The sequence below is a fragment of the Balaenoptera acutorostrata genome, chromosome 16, assembly GCF_949987535.1.
Source record: "Balaenoptera acutorostrata chromosome 16, mBalAcu1.1, whole genome shotgun sequence".
Lineage (NCBI taxonomy): Eukaryota > Metazoa > Chordata > Mammalia > Artiodactyla > Balaenopteridae > Balaenoptera > Balaenoptera acutorostrata.
In genome coordinates, this window is record NC_080079.1 from 28,709,609 (window position 1) to 28,726,133 (window position 16,525).

Here is a 16,525-nt window from a genome sequence, read left to right on the forward strand (position 1 = left end):
AGTCTTCTAGCACTGTTCTTCAAGGCTTGGAGGCCCTCTTCCCCCAGCCCCACACATCTCAGGGCTGTCTTCTCTGGCTGCGCTTTCATGGTTGGACTCTGCATTTGAAGCACTGATGTACTTTATGTGCAATAAAGCTGCTTTAGTTTGGTTTCCTCTGTCATCTCCTAATTATTATCTCCTCTAGGTCCTAGTTTGCTCTTATCTGTCTTCCCAGTCCTCTTTGTTCTTGTTCCCTATACCCTAATAAGGCAGGGGAGAGGCTTGGGGACAGATAGGAAGTCAGGAGAGTTGAAGAAAGGAGGTGGCACTGAATTAGGCTCTCCTTGCAGCATTTATGGTCACTCTGCTGTGTGTGTGTGTGTGTGTGTGTGTGTGTGTGAGTGTGTGTGTGTGTGTGTGTGTGTGTGTGTGTCTATCCGTGCCTGACATTCAGCTCCAGGGTTTTCCCCACACCACTTCAGGGCTGAGCTCAGCTACACAAAAGGGGCTGGGTGTGAAGCCAGGGGTACGATCTCTAATCCTGTTGTAGATCGCATCATGTCTGCAGGCTAGATGTGTGTGTTTGGTAGGAAGGGATTGTTAGGCAGTATTTGTTTGTAAAGCCACTTGCTCTTCAGATAATACTTGCACTAACTTCTATTGATGAAGCAGTGTGAGCCCCAGCAAAGTCCTTTCCCAAAGTGTCTTTGAAGCCAAGAGCCCATTGAAGGGAAGAAAGGCCGGGAGAGGGGATTAGTTTGTTCAGCAGCTGTGAATTTCAGTGGGAGGTTGATGAACTCCGAAGTCTTTGTTTAAATTAAAGGTGGGGAGAAAAAAGCCGCTGCTGGAGCGAGAGCCTCACTTGGGGCCCTGAACTAACACAAGGAGAAGTCTGAGCTGCAGGGAGCTGTGTACTGACTGCGAAGACTTTTCCCAAACACTTTTCGGGAAAGGTGTTATGAGAAGAGAAGGGGGCGGAGTGGGGGATTAGCATGTGAAATGAAGTTTTCATTGACTCCGGTGGGGGTAGAAGGCTATTTTAATGGCATTTTGTTCTCTTATTTTCTCTTCTTGAGCTCTTTAGAGATATTGTTTTGCTAAGGCAGGCTTTCTTCCCCCTTCTTTCCAGTCTGCGGATTGCCTCTATGGGAGCCAACATAAATATTTCTCCTCCAGGAATGCGGGTTAATTAAAAGGAAATGAATGAGTGGAAGCATCCAATCCAGACCCACAATAGGCGAGTGCCCTGGCCTGCCCTTCCCTCCCACCACCACCAGCAACGCCAGCGCTGAGCACGACCCTGTCTCTGTCTTTGCCCTAACCTGCTGCTAAGGCCAGTTGAGGCTGCGATTCTTTTCAAGAAAAGAAAGCCCTGCCTGTGTGTAGGCTCACAGGCTAGGGACAGGAAGGAGACAGTGTTTTGTCCCCTCCACCCAGCGTCCTTGTCACTTCTCAGGACCTCCCTCTGCTTCTGTCCCCTGGCTGAGACAGATGGACTCCTAAAGAGCACACAAGAGGAGGGAAGGGGCCTGGGTTCCAGGACTCACCCCACGGTACCTTACTAGTTGGTGGAGCAAGCCAGACGTCTTTCTCAGCATCAGTTTAAATCTGTAAAACAGAAGGTTTCACTAGCTGACCTCGAAGGTGTCTTCCCATGCAACCGGTCTGGTTGTCCACATTTATAAAGGGGGACACAGCACTGGTGATTGATTGTAAGAGAGAACCTACACTCCATGAATGCAGGAGGTCAGTGTGTTGTTCACCACTGTATTTCCACTCTGGTGTTCATTGAATGAATAAATGAATGAATAGATAATGCAAGAGGGGGGAAAAAAGCAATCCAGATCTAAGGCAGCTCAGTATTGTTTTCTTTATAGATGCAAATGAATGTGGTATCAATCATATCCATTTGGGAATACAAAACAATAACGTATGAAAGAACTTTCTGGCAGCATGACATGTTTCAAGTACTGACGTGGAGTTATCAAATGTGGAGCACAATAGTTCTCCTACTTGTACGCTGAGAGACCTCCTGGAGAATGTAGCTTTCCTTTACAACATTGTACTTTTATATTTTCTAGCTGCCTTGCCAGATTTTCTTACTGTACACTATCAAGTAATTCTGCCAAGTGAGACAGCCAAGTTAGTACATGCTGCTGCTTGATTAGGGACGAAGGGCAAGTTGGGAGATTCAAGAGGCCCAGATCAAAGCTGAGGGAAGGAGCAAAAGGCCTTTTGCTGATGGAACTGGAAATGAAGCACTAGGAGACCCTGAAAGGAAGCATGTTCCCTGTAAGGAGGTAAGGGGAACCTCTCTCCTCAGGAAGTGTTAGTGGGACCAGAAGATGTGTAGGGATGAGGCCAGGGATTTGAGGTCTGACCTGGGCATTGTGTCAATTTGGAATATGAGAGCCTTTCCACTGTCACTGGTCAGCCTTTAGAGCCTCCACCCATTTTACCCACTTGGAGCCACTCCTCTGTGCTTTCTCCTCTACAAGAGATGGGATGAAGTTGTCTAGCATTTGACCAGTTCTGCTCCGGAAGGGCTGCGGGGCTACCTGGTGCCTATGACCCAGGACCAGCCTAGGGGAAGGGAGATGACCGGCAAGCTCCTTGGGCTGCAGAGGGTCTGTCAGGGATTAGTTCTTCCCTTCCCAGAGCCCTATTTCACCAAGTCCCTGCTGTACTGCTGCTTTCTGAGAAGAGAACCAGAAGACTCAAGCACAACCAGCAGCAAGGTCTTAGCTACTGAGTGAATGTATTGGTGGAAGATTTATGGGGATGATTTACTAATCCTTGGCAGATTAACCTCTGTCAGGCCAGGATAACTACTTAGGCCATCAGGGAAGTGAGGCTCACAGGAGGATAGTATCCTGGCAAGGTGGGAGGGAGGAGAGGACCTAGAGGTTATATCTTACACACGCTCTTCCCCATATCCCCAAGAATAAGTTCAATACCTGAAAAAAAGGCACATGTCACAGTGACTGCAATAAATTAAGGTTCAAGGTGCTGAACTTCCTATTATTAACAGTTTCATTGTAGGAAGTTTATGTATTGAAGGAAAGTATCCAATGCCTGAATCCTGCCTGTTTGAGAACCAGGTTAGTGAAAAGGAAGGGTCCCAGCTTCTCCTTCCTCATGACCTGTCTTCAGAGGTGCAAACCAGGGTCTGAATGGGAAATTAGCTTTATTTATCTCAGTCTTGGCTCAGGGGAATAAGATCCTTTGGGGAAAGAGAAGAAGTAAAGTTGGTTGCTAGGAGGCTATAGGTTAGGAGCAGGGAGGAGGTTACTTTAAAGAGTAGGAAATGACTGGCAGTCTGCCCTTACATCATTCTTAGATGTTGTGGGTATGTGTCTGGAGCACCTTGGGTGATTGTCTAGGAAGGTCATTGCCCCACTGGCAAAGTCCATTAGAGACATGGTATCACAAGGATGAGTGGCACCCTTGGTTTTCAGCAAGTCAGCATTCTAGGGTTCCCATTTCCTCCATCTTCAACCCCTGCCTCTAGGAACCAACCTCCAAAGACATGCTTTTTCCTGGGTCAGTTTCCTCAGTATCCCTTCAGGGAAGGAAGGAAGGAAAGGGGGGAGATAAAGCAGAGATTCCTGGGAGTCTATGCCAGCAGTTAGGGAATCGGAAGCACAGGAGGGCCTCTGCAGAAGGAAGGTGTGGCTATGGCAGAGAGCTGGCAGCAGAAAAATGAGGGGGAGGGGATGGGGGGAGCGGGGAAGATGGGTAAAAGAAAAAAGCCGTGTTTTCCCTGGGCCCTGCATATCTCTCGGAAGGGTTCTTCCAGTTCCTAAGCTCTCCACAGGCTAGGCCAGGCGTTAGGGCAGCTGGGACCGGGAGGAGGAACACCTATTCTCTTCCTACTCCAAGGAAGATCAATAGCTCAGAATCTCAGAACAGAGGGTTCTCAGACCTAAGTGTGGTGAGCAGATGATGCAGACAGCGCAAGGAGAGAGCAGAGGAATTGTGGAAACAGGTTGGAAAGTGGCAAGCACAGGAGAGATTGCAGCGTCTCTCTCCCTCTCGGGATCCCTGGCCTTGGTAGTGTGGGGTCCCTATTCCCTAGATTCCTCTACTACTGGGGTCTCTAAAAGAAGCCAAGGACAAATTGGGAAAGGAGAGTGTGGAAGGGGACACTTAGGGTTTTGTCCCGGGCTTGTGCGCCGCGCCCCCCCGCGGCCGGTCCGCGCGACTGCAGAAGTACTTGGTGACCCGGCGGCGGCACTGCTCGCAGCGGACCGCGCAGCACCAGTGGAACTTGCAGTTGCAGCTGGACACGGTCTCGGCGCGGCGCTCCTCCACCGCCAGCCCACAGTCCCCGCAGAGCCGACGGCAGCTACGGCGCTCCCAGCGGCCCAGGGCCCGGCCGCGCCGCAGGCACTCTCTGCCTTCGGTGCCCAGCAGTCCTAGCGTTTTGTTCTCCAGGCAGTAGTCTGGGGAGTCCTCCAGGTGCACCAGCTCCCTCGTGGAGATGGAGCGAAAGGTGTCTGCGATGGCGCCGCGGCCCGCCGCGCTGTTGCCAGCACCCTGCAGCAGGTCCACCTTGAGAGCTGCGTGGTACTTCTCTTTCAGGTGCGCGCCCACCTCTCGGAACTCAGGCAGCTGCAGCCAGCAGGTCTGCGTGGTGCAGCTGCCAGACACGCCGTGGCACTTACACGTGCGTTTCATGGTGCCCTTCACCGCCTGGGAAGAGAGCTAGGAGTGAGCGGGCCAGGGATTAAGCGCCTGGGGAGTGTCACCCTCTGGCGGGTTGCGAGGATTCTAGCTAGTCTACGTGGCCAGCCGCCTCGATGCCGCATTTCCCCAATCTGATGAATGAATTGAAGAGCAGTCCGCACCTAGGGCTGGCAGTGGATGGAGCCAGCTGCCTGACCCCAGGGGCTGCAGGACTCACCTTGCGGCCAGCCTCGTTGTTGTGCAGGTTCATGGCTGCCCGAGCATCCTGTCCTGTCTCCAGGGCATCGACGAACTGCTTGGATATTGCCTCTCCGAAGCCCACGTTGTCGCTGCAGCCTCCCCACAGCCAGCCTTGGCCCCCTGGAAAAAATGCAGTGGGAAGAAAGGACGGCCCGGAGCCTCCTGGGCTGCTGGTTCTAAGTGGGTTTGGGGGATCTGAGGTGGGGAAGGGTTCAGGTGGGGCGAGTGCCCTGTCTCCAAATTAGTTTCACCCTAGATTTGTTTTTGCCACCTTTGTGCTCCTACTTCCAGCTTCAGCCAATCCCGTGCCCAGGACTCCAGGACTTAAGTAGCTGCCAAGTGAGGCAGGTGCCTGCTCACCCCGTTACTATGTTTCTGGCCTTTGGTCAGAGTGTGCAGACCTCCGCCAGCGACTGACCTCTGGAAGGGACATGATAGTGCAAAAAAGGTGAGGAAAGCACAGCATTGAGGGGGAGAGAGAAGGGCAATTGAGATAATATGGAACAGCAGTTGGCAGTTGAGCTGCAGGGCAGAGGGTTGGAAAGGATAGTGGAGGTAAACAGTGGAAAGGAGACAGGGATAGGCAGCATGGAAGGGCGTTCCCCCTATGTTTGAGACAGTAATAGGAGTGATTCTGAAGGGAGGGTTCTTCCTTTATCGTTATTGTGTTTAAATTAAGGAAACCACCCAGTCAGAGAAGGGTCCCCAGCTACATTTAGCCTGGTTTGTCACTGTAGGGTTTGGGCTCAAACTGGTTCGCCCTGATTTTCCTCAGATTTAGAAGAATACAACTCTTCTTCACCCCACCAAGTACCCACCAAGCTTTTCATTACTTAAGTGAACTTTATTGGGCTGTCCTACCCACCCCCAAGATCACTACTCACCCAGTTGCCCATTGCGGGAGTCATCACAGCCACAGTTGTCAAAATCCCCAAGGCTGCAGTTTCTAGTCAGAGTGTACATAACCCCAGCAGAACTGATGGCATGTACAAATGCTGTCTCCCGATTAGCTGACAGGAACCAAAAATTGAGTGAGTTAGAGGGAGGAGTTACAGCCCAAAGACATACCTTTAATACCATCATTATACCCTCCTCTCCCTGCTCCATTCTGTTTCCCCACCTTTATAATGTACCTCACTCTCTTCCAGGGTCTGCTCCAGCCCTGGTCTCAGCCCTGCTCTTCTTCCTTCCCATCTTTTCGGGTCACACATTTTATGACTGAGTGGCTAGATTATTGTTGATATGGGTGAGATTTAGGTGGGAAAGAGCCCAAGAAAGAAATGGGGGAGAATCTGAAGGTCAGGTTGTAAAGAAACCATCCCCACTTCCTCCTGGAACATTGAAGTCTGAGAGGCAGGTGCTAGCTAGTCTTGAAAAGAACCACTGATTGGCAGCTCTTTCATTTCCTTCCATGGCCGCTTTTTATCTTCTCCATGGGAATCCGGGCTCCAAGTCAGTTCCCACTTGCCCTGTACCTCTCTGCTAAGCCTGCTGAAGGAAGGCGCTAAGAGGCATGAAGATTTACGACCCCTACCTACCTTATTTATACTTTGAGGAAGCCTTTAGCCAGCCGGGAGACTGAGGGTGGTATAGGATTGGGGGTGAGGCAAGGTCCATTTGTTGAGCAGTGAGGGTGTTGGGGAAGAAAGAAAAAAGCTCCATAGGTAGGAAAGAGGAGCTGGAGAAGGAACAGAGAAGATCCTGGAGAGGGAGATGACCTGAGAGCAGAGACCAGCTGAGGAACAAGGGTGTAGAGGAGGCAGGGGGCCATCCCTGGAGAGTGGGGCTCTAACCTGTGGCCAGGGGGTCCAGGGAGCTGTGGCCGAGGCTTTCCTTACCACTGCGAAGGCCACCATGGCTGGACAGCTGCAGGGCTCTCTCAGGGCAGTTCCAGCGGTCCCAGGCAAACTGGTATTTGCATTCTTCAATACCACTCTGGGCACCAGCTGCCACGCTGCTGGAGTAGATCAAGTAAGCCTGCAGGGACACAGGGGTCAAACTTCAGACTCACAGCAACTGAACTTGGGAGGCATTTGCCCTAAAGTGGCCAAGCACCTCTTTTCCTGTGCACTCCCGTCCCTCCAAAATAATGACAGAGTAAGCACTTTAAATATGCTTTTAACATCACAAATAACATCACAAATAAACTTAGGTAGAAACCTAAGGCTCAGAGAGGTGATGTAAAACAGTTGGCCCAAAGTGCCAGCACTAGCAAATGTTTGAAGTAGGAATGAAAATCAGTTTCATTAGACTCTAGACCTCACTGCCTCTATTCATTATACTATTCTGTCACTCCAAAATGAGCCTCAATTACATAATTCCTGATTTTTCAGCTCTTTTCATCCTACTACTAGCTTAGAAGAGAGCATTTTGTAAGCTGAAAATGTCCTTAGAGATCATGTAGTACAATGCCAGCACTTTAAAGATGGAAGACAGCCTCCCACCCTGCACTGAGAAGGATGGGTGACTGTAGCCTGACACTGTGAAAGAAAACTTTTCTGGCTCTGGAAATTCTGGCCATAAATTCAGAGTCAATATTCCTGAGTTCTTGTCCTGGCTCTGACACTAGTTTGCTGTGGGGTTTCGGGTGTGTCCCTAACCCTTTCTGTGCCACAGTTTTTCTGCCTATAATATATACAGCATAATAAAAGATATAATAAAAGATATTGACATGTGTAGTCTTCAGTCAAGAAGCTGAGTGAAATCCAAATAAATCAAAGGAATTTTTTTTCTTACCTTTGGACCAGTCATCAGGAAATTGTTCACTGACCTGGAAGAGAGAAAAACCACAGAACATAATAGAGATACACCAATTCATTTCTGCTGCCAAGAGTTGTGAGAATTACTTCAGCAAATGTGCAGGCACACCTCAGAGATATTACTGGTTTGGTTTCAGACCACTGCAGTAAAGTGAATATCACAATAAAGCCAGTCACGTGAATTTTTTGGTTTCCCAGTGCATATAAAAGTTATGTTTACACTATACTGTAGTCTGTTAAGTATGCAATAGCATCATGTCTAAAAAAATACAATGTGAGTGCCTTAATTAAAAAATACTTTATTATTAAAAGTGCTAACCATCACCTGAGCCTTCAGCGAGTCGTAATCTTTTTGCTGGCAGAGGGTTTTGCATCGATGTTATGCTGCTGACTGATCAGGGAGGTGGTTGCTGAAGGTTGGGGTGGCTGTGGCGATTTCTTAAACTAAGAGTAAATTTTGCCGAATTGATTGGCTCTTCCTTTCATGAATGATTCCTCTGTAGTATGCAATGCTGTTTGATAGCATTTTGCCCACAGTAGAACTTCCTTCAAAACTGGAGCCGATCCTCTCAAACAGTGCCATTGCTTTATCAACTAATTTATGTAATAGTCTAAGTCCTTTGTTGTCATATCAACAATATTTACAGCCTCTTTACTATGGGTAGATTTCATCTCAAGAAACCACTTTCTTTGCTCATCCATAAGAAGCAACTTCTCATCCTTTCAAGTTTTATCATGAGATTGCAGCAATTCAGTCACATCTTCAGGCTCCACTTCTAATGCTAGTTCTCTTGCTCTTTCCACCACATCTGCAGTTACTTCCTCCACTGAAGTCTTGAACTCTACAAAGTCATCCATGAAGATTGGAATCAACTTCTTCCAAACTACTGTTAATGTTGATATTTTGACCTCTTCCCATGAATCATGAATGTTCTTAATTATCTAGAATGGTGAGTCCTTTTCCGAAGGTTCTCAATTAACTTTGCACAGATCCATCAGAGGAATCTATCTATGGCAACTATAGCCTTATAAGATGTATTTCTTAAATAAGACTTGAAAGTGAAAATTACTCCTTGATTTATGGGCTGCAGAATGGATGTTGTGTTAGCAGACATGAAAACAACATTAATCTCACTGTACATCTCCATCGGAGCTCTCAGGTAACCAGGTGCATTGTCAATGAGCAGTCATATTTTGAAAGGAATCTTTTTTTTTTCTGAGCAGTAGGTCTCAACAGTGGGCTTAAAATATTCAGTAAACCATGTTGTAAACAGATGTGCTGTCATCCGGGCTTTGTTATTCCATTTATAGAGCACAGACAGAGGAGATTTAGCATAATTCTTAAGGGCCCTAGGATTTTCAAAATGGTAAATGAACATTTGCTCCAATCTAAAGTCACTAGCTGACTTAGTCCCTAAAAGAGAGTCAGCCTGTCCTTTGAAGCTTTGAAGCCAGGCATTGACTTCTCCTTTCTAGGTATGAAAGTCCTAGATGTCATCTTCTTCCAGTAGAAGGCTGTTTCATCTACATTGAAAATCTGTTGTTTAGTTTCGCCTCCTTCATTAATTATCTTGGCTAGATCTGGAATCTGGATAACTTGCTGTAGCTTTTATATCAGCATTTGCTGTTTCCCCTTGCATTTTTATGTTATGGAGATGGCTTCTTTCCTTAAGCCTCATGAACCAACCTCTGCTAGCTTCAAACTTTTCTTCTGCAGCTTTCTCACCTATCTCAGGCTTCATAGAATTAAAGAGAGTTAGGGCCTTGCTCTGGGTTAGGCTTTGGCTTAAGGGAACGTTGTGGTTGGTTTGATCTTCTATCCAGACCACTAAAACTTTCTCCGTATCAGCAATAAGGCTGTTTCACTTATCATTCTTGTGTTCGCTGGAGTAGCACTTTAAATTTCCTCCAAGAACTTTTCCTTTGCATTCACAATGCAGCTAACTGTTTGGGGAAGAAGCCTAGCTTCCGGCCTATCTTGGTTTTCGACATGCTTTCCTCACTAAGCTTAATAATTTCTTGCTTTTGATTGAAAGTAAGTGACTCTTGTTTTCATTTGAACACTTAGAGATCATGGTGGGGTTATTAATTGGCCTAATTCCAATATTGTTGTATCTCAGAGAATAGGGAGGCCCAAGGAGAGGGAGAGAGATGGGAATGGCTGGTAGGTGGAACAGTCAGAACCCACACATTTATTAAGTTTGCCATCTTATATGGGCATTGTTTGTGGTGCCCCCCAATAATTACAATAGTAACATCAATTTTTTTTTTTTTTTGGCCACGCTGAGCAGCTTGCAAGATCTTAGGTCCCCGACCAGGGATTGAACCCAGGCCCATGGCATTGAAAGCGATGAGTCCTAATCACTGGACCGCTAGGGAATTCCCACATCAAAGATCACCATGACAAATATAAAAGTAATGAAAAAGTTTGAAATATTGCAAGAATTACCAAAATGTGACACAGAAACACTAAGTGAGCAACTGCAGTTGGAAAAATGGCACAAATAGATTTGCTCAATCCAGGGTTGTCATAAACCTTCAATTTGTAAAAAATACAAGATCTGTGAAGCACAATAAAGCAAGTCTATTATTGAGAGGAAGAAAGGGAAAATGGTTTTTCCAAGGAAAAATTTTGCATAAGGAATCTACTTAATTTAGTTAAAAAAAAAAAAAAAGAACATGTACAAAAGGAGCTAGTATTATGCTTTGCTTGGATTTTTAAAATTTCAAATACCAAAAATGTTGGGAGTAATGTTTGATCGTTATTTTGCCGTGGAGTGGGAAGAGAGCTAGCATTAACTTGCTACTGTCTACCAGACACTCTACTCTCAGTATTTTACATGTTGATGTTGTTAAATCCTTACTATCTTGGGCATTGTTATCCCTAGTTTTCAAATAGGGAATCTGAGACTCAAAAAAGTTAAATATATTGTTCAAGCTCACCCAGTTAATTAGTGATTGAAGCAAGATCTGAATCCAGGTCCATCTGACTCCACAGGACTCTGAGAAGGATAGTTCTCTAATCAGAAAGAGGTAAACAGTGGAATAACTTTCTAGGGATTGAGTCATAATTAAATTCCAAAAATAAATAATCTGACTCTGGAAAATAGTTTGGCTGTTCCTTTCAAAACTAAAAATGGACTTGCCACACTACTTAGCAGTTCCACTGTTGGGCATTTATCCCAGAGAAATGAAGACTTATTTTTACTCAGGAACTTGTATTCAGATGCTCATAGCAACTTTATTCAGAATAACCAAAAATTGGAAACTACCCAGATGTCCTTCAAAGGGTGACTGGTTAAAAAAATTGTGGTACATCCATACCATGGAGTGCTACTCAGCAACAAAAAGGTATGAACTGTTGATACACACAAAAACTTGGATGAACCTCAAGGAAATTATACTGAGTGATCAAAGCCCATCTCAAAAGGATACATACTGCATGATTTCATTTATGTAGCAATGGTTAAATATATAATTATGGAGCTAAAGACTAGATTAATGGTTACCAGGGGTTAGGGTTAGGGGATGGATACCACTATAAAGTGATAACACCAGACAGTCTTGCAGTTATGGTAAAGTGTCTTGATTGTGGTATGGTTTTGCAAAGCTATACATGTGGCAAAATTGCATCGAGCTATACACATACATACATATATACATACACACACACAAAGAAATGTATGTAAAACTGGTTGAAGTCTGAATAAGCTCCGTGGATATTGTACTATAGATGTAAGATGTTAACACTGGGGGAGGCTGGGGAAAGGGTGTCTGGGACTTCCCTGCATGTTTCTTTGCAACCTTCTGCAAATCTATAATTATACAAAAATTAAAAATATATATAGGGCTTCCCTGGTGGCGCAGTGGTTGAGAATCCGCCTGCCAATGCAGGGGACACGGGTTCGAGCCCTGGTCTGGGAGGATCCCACATGCCGCGGAGCAACTCGGCCCGTGAGCCACAATTACTGAGCCTGCGCGTCTGGAGCCTGTGCTCCGCAACGGGAGAGGCCGCGACGGTGAGAGGCCCGCGCACTGCGATGAAGAGTGGCCCCCGCTTGCCACAACTAGAGGAAGCCCTCGCACAGAAACGAAGACCCAACACAGCCATACATACATACATACATACATACATAAAAAGAATGTAAGCAGACAAGAATAGCATTAAAAAAAAAAAAAAAAAATATATATATATATATATATATATACATAATCTAAAGTGCCAGAGATTTGGCAAATGGACTTCAGTATAGGCATTTGAAAATTAATCCAAACGTATTACCTATTATCTTTCTTTTTCCATTATAATGGGAGAAAGTAACATGGGAATCGTCATGTATTATTCCATGAAAGTTGGTGTAACCTGCATTTCCAAAGGCCAGTAAGATGCTGGCCATCACAGAAAGTGGGTTGGAAATGAAAAAGGCTAAGAAAGTTCAGTTTCTCATCAGAGGCCAAAATAGCTTGACTGGCATCATACAGAACACACACAACACCTAAAATACGGGTAGTTTTTGACAAACAGTATCAATAAACTGAGATGCTGCCATATGAGAGAAGATGGAAAAGGTTCAGAAAGAAATGTAACAGAATTTTAGAAAATCATAAAAGACTACAGAGTCTAGCAAAACCAAGGCCTACTTTTTAATGCTTGGCAAGCAAAATTAAAGAAGCAGTAAATAAAAAGAAGCAGTACTCTCTTGGGGGCAGTAGTACCAGCAAAGCATAAAAATAAATTCAAAATGATGTGAATGAACTCATAATTGCCAAAGCCATTATGGGTTTGGAGATAAATTTCTGATCCTTAAAGACTAGTGTCAGACAAGTCAGCCAGTTCCTGTGCCTCAGATAAAGAAGCCTGAGCTTGCTGTGTCTCAGAAGAGCAATCTTTATGTGAGGGATAACTTTTGAAGACTTTTGTACATTACCAGGCCAGACAGAGGCTAGTTCCCATTCCACAAGACAGACAGACAGTATCAGGAAAGAAAACAAAGCAACAAAATGAAAACTGGGTGGCAGCCAAAGGAGAAAGCTTAGCGGTGAGCCTGGGTCAAGAGACTTCCTTTGAGAGGACACTGAGTTGAAGTCACAGAGAGTGATGAGCAGAGATGCTAGAAGATTCTTCTTTCCACGAAGATCCTACAGTATGTAAAGATTTGTATGATATGCTGGTATAGCCTAGTTGATTAATCAATGAGATGTAATTGAGCACTTGCCATATGACACAACTGTAGGCCTTATTTGGACAATATTCCCATAAGTTGACTTGGGTTGTTAACCCCCGAGGTATTTGCAGATATATTTGAACCACATGGCAGGGGTTACTTGTATCCAGTATGAAGAAAAGACTCCAGTATGTCCTTGCGCTGAGCACCAAAGGAGGAGGGTGCTTGTTCTTGTTCTTGATTAATGAGATGATGGCAAGGTGTCCTTTTGAGGAGTAAAATAGAATATGGATTACAGAAAGCATAGTGAGTGTGTAATGTGAGGAGAGCAAAAGAGGAAAGAATTTAAGTGTTTGTATGGGTGCCACCTATGGACAGTAATATGATTAAAGGAAAGATGCTAACAAACAGTGGAAGATGGAGACAGCTCTACAGAACGTGGTCCAAGCAGCATACTACTAGACGAAGGTGCAAGCTTCCCATTTCCTATATGTACAATTGCTGATGACACTACCCAGGCTGGGTGTCAGTCAAAGGGTTTATGTCTTTCTGGACCCTCCCAACTCTTCTCAGACCTTTTGTTAAACTCCAAACTTGCATATCCAACTATATTCTTTTTTTTTAAAGAACTAGGGTTTGAGTCCTAATTTTTTTTTTTTTTTTTTTTTTTTGGCCATGCTGCACCACACAGCTTGGAGGATCTCAGTTCCCTGAGCAGGGACTGAACCAGGGCCCCCTGCAGTGGAAGCATGGAGTCCTAACCACTGGACCACCAGGGAATTCCCCCAACTATATTCTTCACATTTCCACTCCAACCTTTAATAGGCAGCTCAAACTTAACACGTGCAAAACTGATCTCTTGATCTTCACTGCCACCATTTCAAACCTGCTCCTCCCATTGTCTTCCCTATCTAAGGAATGGACAGTTCTTTCTTCCATTGGCCGGACAAAAATCTTGGAGTCATCTTTGACCTTTCTTTCTCTCACATCCTGTATTCAGTCTGTCATCACCTCCGGCCAGCTCCAGCTCAAATTATATCCAGACTCTAACCAGTTCCCAATACCTTCACTGCTGTCACCCTGGTCCAAGCTGTCATTATCTCATGCCTAGATTATCATTAAGGCCTGCAAACTGATCCCCTTGCTTCCACCCTTTTTCTCCCATAATCTATGCTCAAAATGATTGACCCCTTTAAAAACTGATCCATTTAAAATATAAATCAAATTTTGCCACTCTCTGCTCAAAATCCTCTAGTGGTTTTTTATCTCACATAGAATGATAGCCAAATTCTTATTGTGGTTTATAAGAGCCTATACAATCTGACACCCAGTTAGGCCTCTGGCCTAATCTCCTACTACTCTCCCCTCACTTACTCTGCTCCAACCACACTGGTCCCCTTGTTGTTCCTCCAACACACCAGGCACTCTCCAGCCTCTGGACCATTGCACTTGCTGTCTTTTCTGCCTGGAATGCTTTTTACTCAGATAGCCACACAGCTTGTTGCTTCACCTGCACTGGCCTTTTAATCAAATGTGTCATTCTCCCTGAGGTTTTCCTGGATCATCTATTTAAAAATTGAAACTTCCCCCACCCTTCTCTGCTCCATTTTTCTCCACAGCACTTTTCATCATCTGAACACTAGGTTTTACATCTTTATTTGTATATTCTCCTTCCACTAGACTGTAAGCTTCATTAGGCAGGTTTTTTTTTTTTGGTCTGTTTTGTTCACCAAGTATTATCAGTACCTTGAACAGTGCCTGAGGATAGTAAGCATTTAATAAGTATTTGTTGAATGAAAGAACAAAGGAACTCACATTTAGGGGTGGGAGCAGGAAGAAGTATCATCTGAGGAAACTCAGAAGGAACAGCAATCTAGAGAGATGGGGGAAAGGAGAGAATCCTTCATTCATGCCCAAGGTCTTACCACCGTGATTATGCAATATCTCCCAAATCTTTACCTCCAACCCTGACTTCCATCTTGAGATCCAGAGCTGCATTTCCAAATGAATGCTAGACTTCTCTCCTGGGAATGTATCAAATTGTGAGGACAGTATGTTTATTTTTTTTGAATTTTAACTATTTAATATTAAAACACACACTTTTCAAATAACTCCAATGCCTATTCCAAAATATTAACAATGAGAATGTCATACGAACACTTATAGGATATGGTTAAAACTTGAGTTTTTTCTTACAAGGGAAACACACAGCTATTAGAAAGCACTCTCAATAACAGTATAATCCTTAAAGATTGGGGTGGGGTGGTCAGTTGGTGCAAGAGACAAGAAAATACTAGATTATCTGTGAAAAAGTCTTCCTGGAGATTATAATTAGCCTCCATCCCTACTCTCATGCTGGGTGAAAATAACTGTTATATTGAGAGAAAAACTCTCCTTTTAAGAATTAAAAAAAAATTTACTATGTGTTCTTTTGAAATCAGCAAAGTGAACCTAAGAAAAATAGGTAACGTAATTAAAAAGATAAAAGCAAAAGTTAAAGAATTAGAAGACAGAAAAACAGTAGTTTTATAGAGCTGTCTTTGAAAGATAATAAAACAGCAAATCTCTAGCTAGAGTCATCAAGAAAAAGAGAAACACAAATACATACAATTAAGTTGATTCATGTAAAGAAAATACTATAAAAGGTTTCAAGGGACTTCCTTGGTGGTGCAGTGGTTAAGAATTTGCCTGCCAGTGCAGGGGACACAGGTTCGAGCCCTGGTCTGGGAAGATCCCACATGCCACAGAGCAACTAAGCCCGTGCGCCACAACTACTGAGCCTGCGCTCTAGAGCCAGCAAGCCACAACTACTGAGCCTGCATGCCACAACTACTGAAGCCTGCATGCCTAGAGCCCATGCTCCACAACAAGAGAAGCCACCGCAGTGAGAAGCCCATGCACTGCAACGAAGAGTAGCTCCCACTCGCCGCAACTAGAGAAAGCCCGCACGCAGCAATGAAGACCCAATGCAGCCAAGAATAAATAAATAAATTTATTTTAAAAAAAAAGATTTCAATATATCCTTCTATTTTCTTTAAAAATTTTTAAAACTACAGATGATTTTCTAGGAAACTATTACTAAATTTGCCTTATTATGAGGCAGAAAACCTGAGAGAGGAAGTTCTAGAGCCAGAGAGTCGGTGTCCCAGCTCTGCCACTACTAGCTATTTGACCCTGGGAAGAGACTAGTCTGTGCTCAGTTACCTCAACCATAACTAATGTGGGGATGGTGTGGCAATCTCAGAGGGTTGTTGAGAGGGTCAGATGAGATAATACTTGTATAGGACAAATGACAAACTGGGGGAAATTCTTACAATATATGACACATGAAGAGCTCTTACATATTAATAAGAACAAAACAAACACAGAACTTAAAAAAAAAATAAAGGGTACAAACAACAAATCTCAAAAGAAATAAAAATGGCCAGTAAACAATGGAGGAGAGTATGTTTAAAAGTTAACTCATCTTCCCTGCCAAACTAGCCACTTCTCCTGACTTTACTAGTTTTTTTTTCCCCAGTCTCTCTCAATCCATTCTCAGCATCCAATCAGTTATTACGACTTGTGCGTATTTTACCTTTATAATATTTTTTACATACCAGTTCCCTCTTTTCTTTCTTGCTACCTCGGTGACTCTCATTGTCACAGCCTTAGTTGTGGCCTCCGACCTAGACCACTGTAGAAGCTCCA

The 16,525-nt window shown here is 44.5% G+C and overlaps 1 protein-coding gene across 1 annotated transcript; it reads right to left on the reverse strand.

Moving 5' to 3' along the window:
- Positions 1–4,131: 4,131 nt before the first annotated feature.
- Positions 4,132–14,999, reverse strand: WNT8B (Wnt family member 8B; the record flags this gene model as incomplete). The annotated part of the gene is made up of 6 exons (XM_007187358.3): positions 4,132–4,677; positions 4,889–5,031; positions 5,796–5,921; positions 6,750–6,888; positions 7,648–7,687; positions 14,971–14,999. Coding segments are annotated over 6 exons (1,023 nt in total), but the record flags the coding sequence as incomplete, so codon positions are not given.
- Between the last annotated feature and the right edge of the window lie 1,526 nt (positions 15,000–16,525).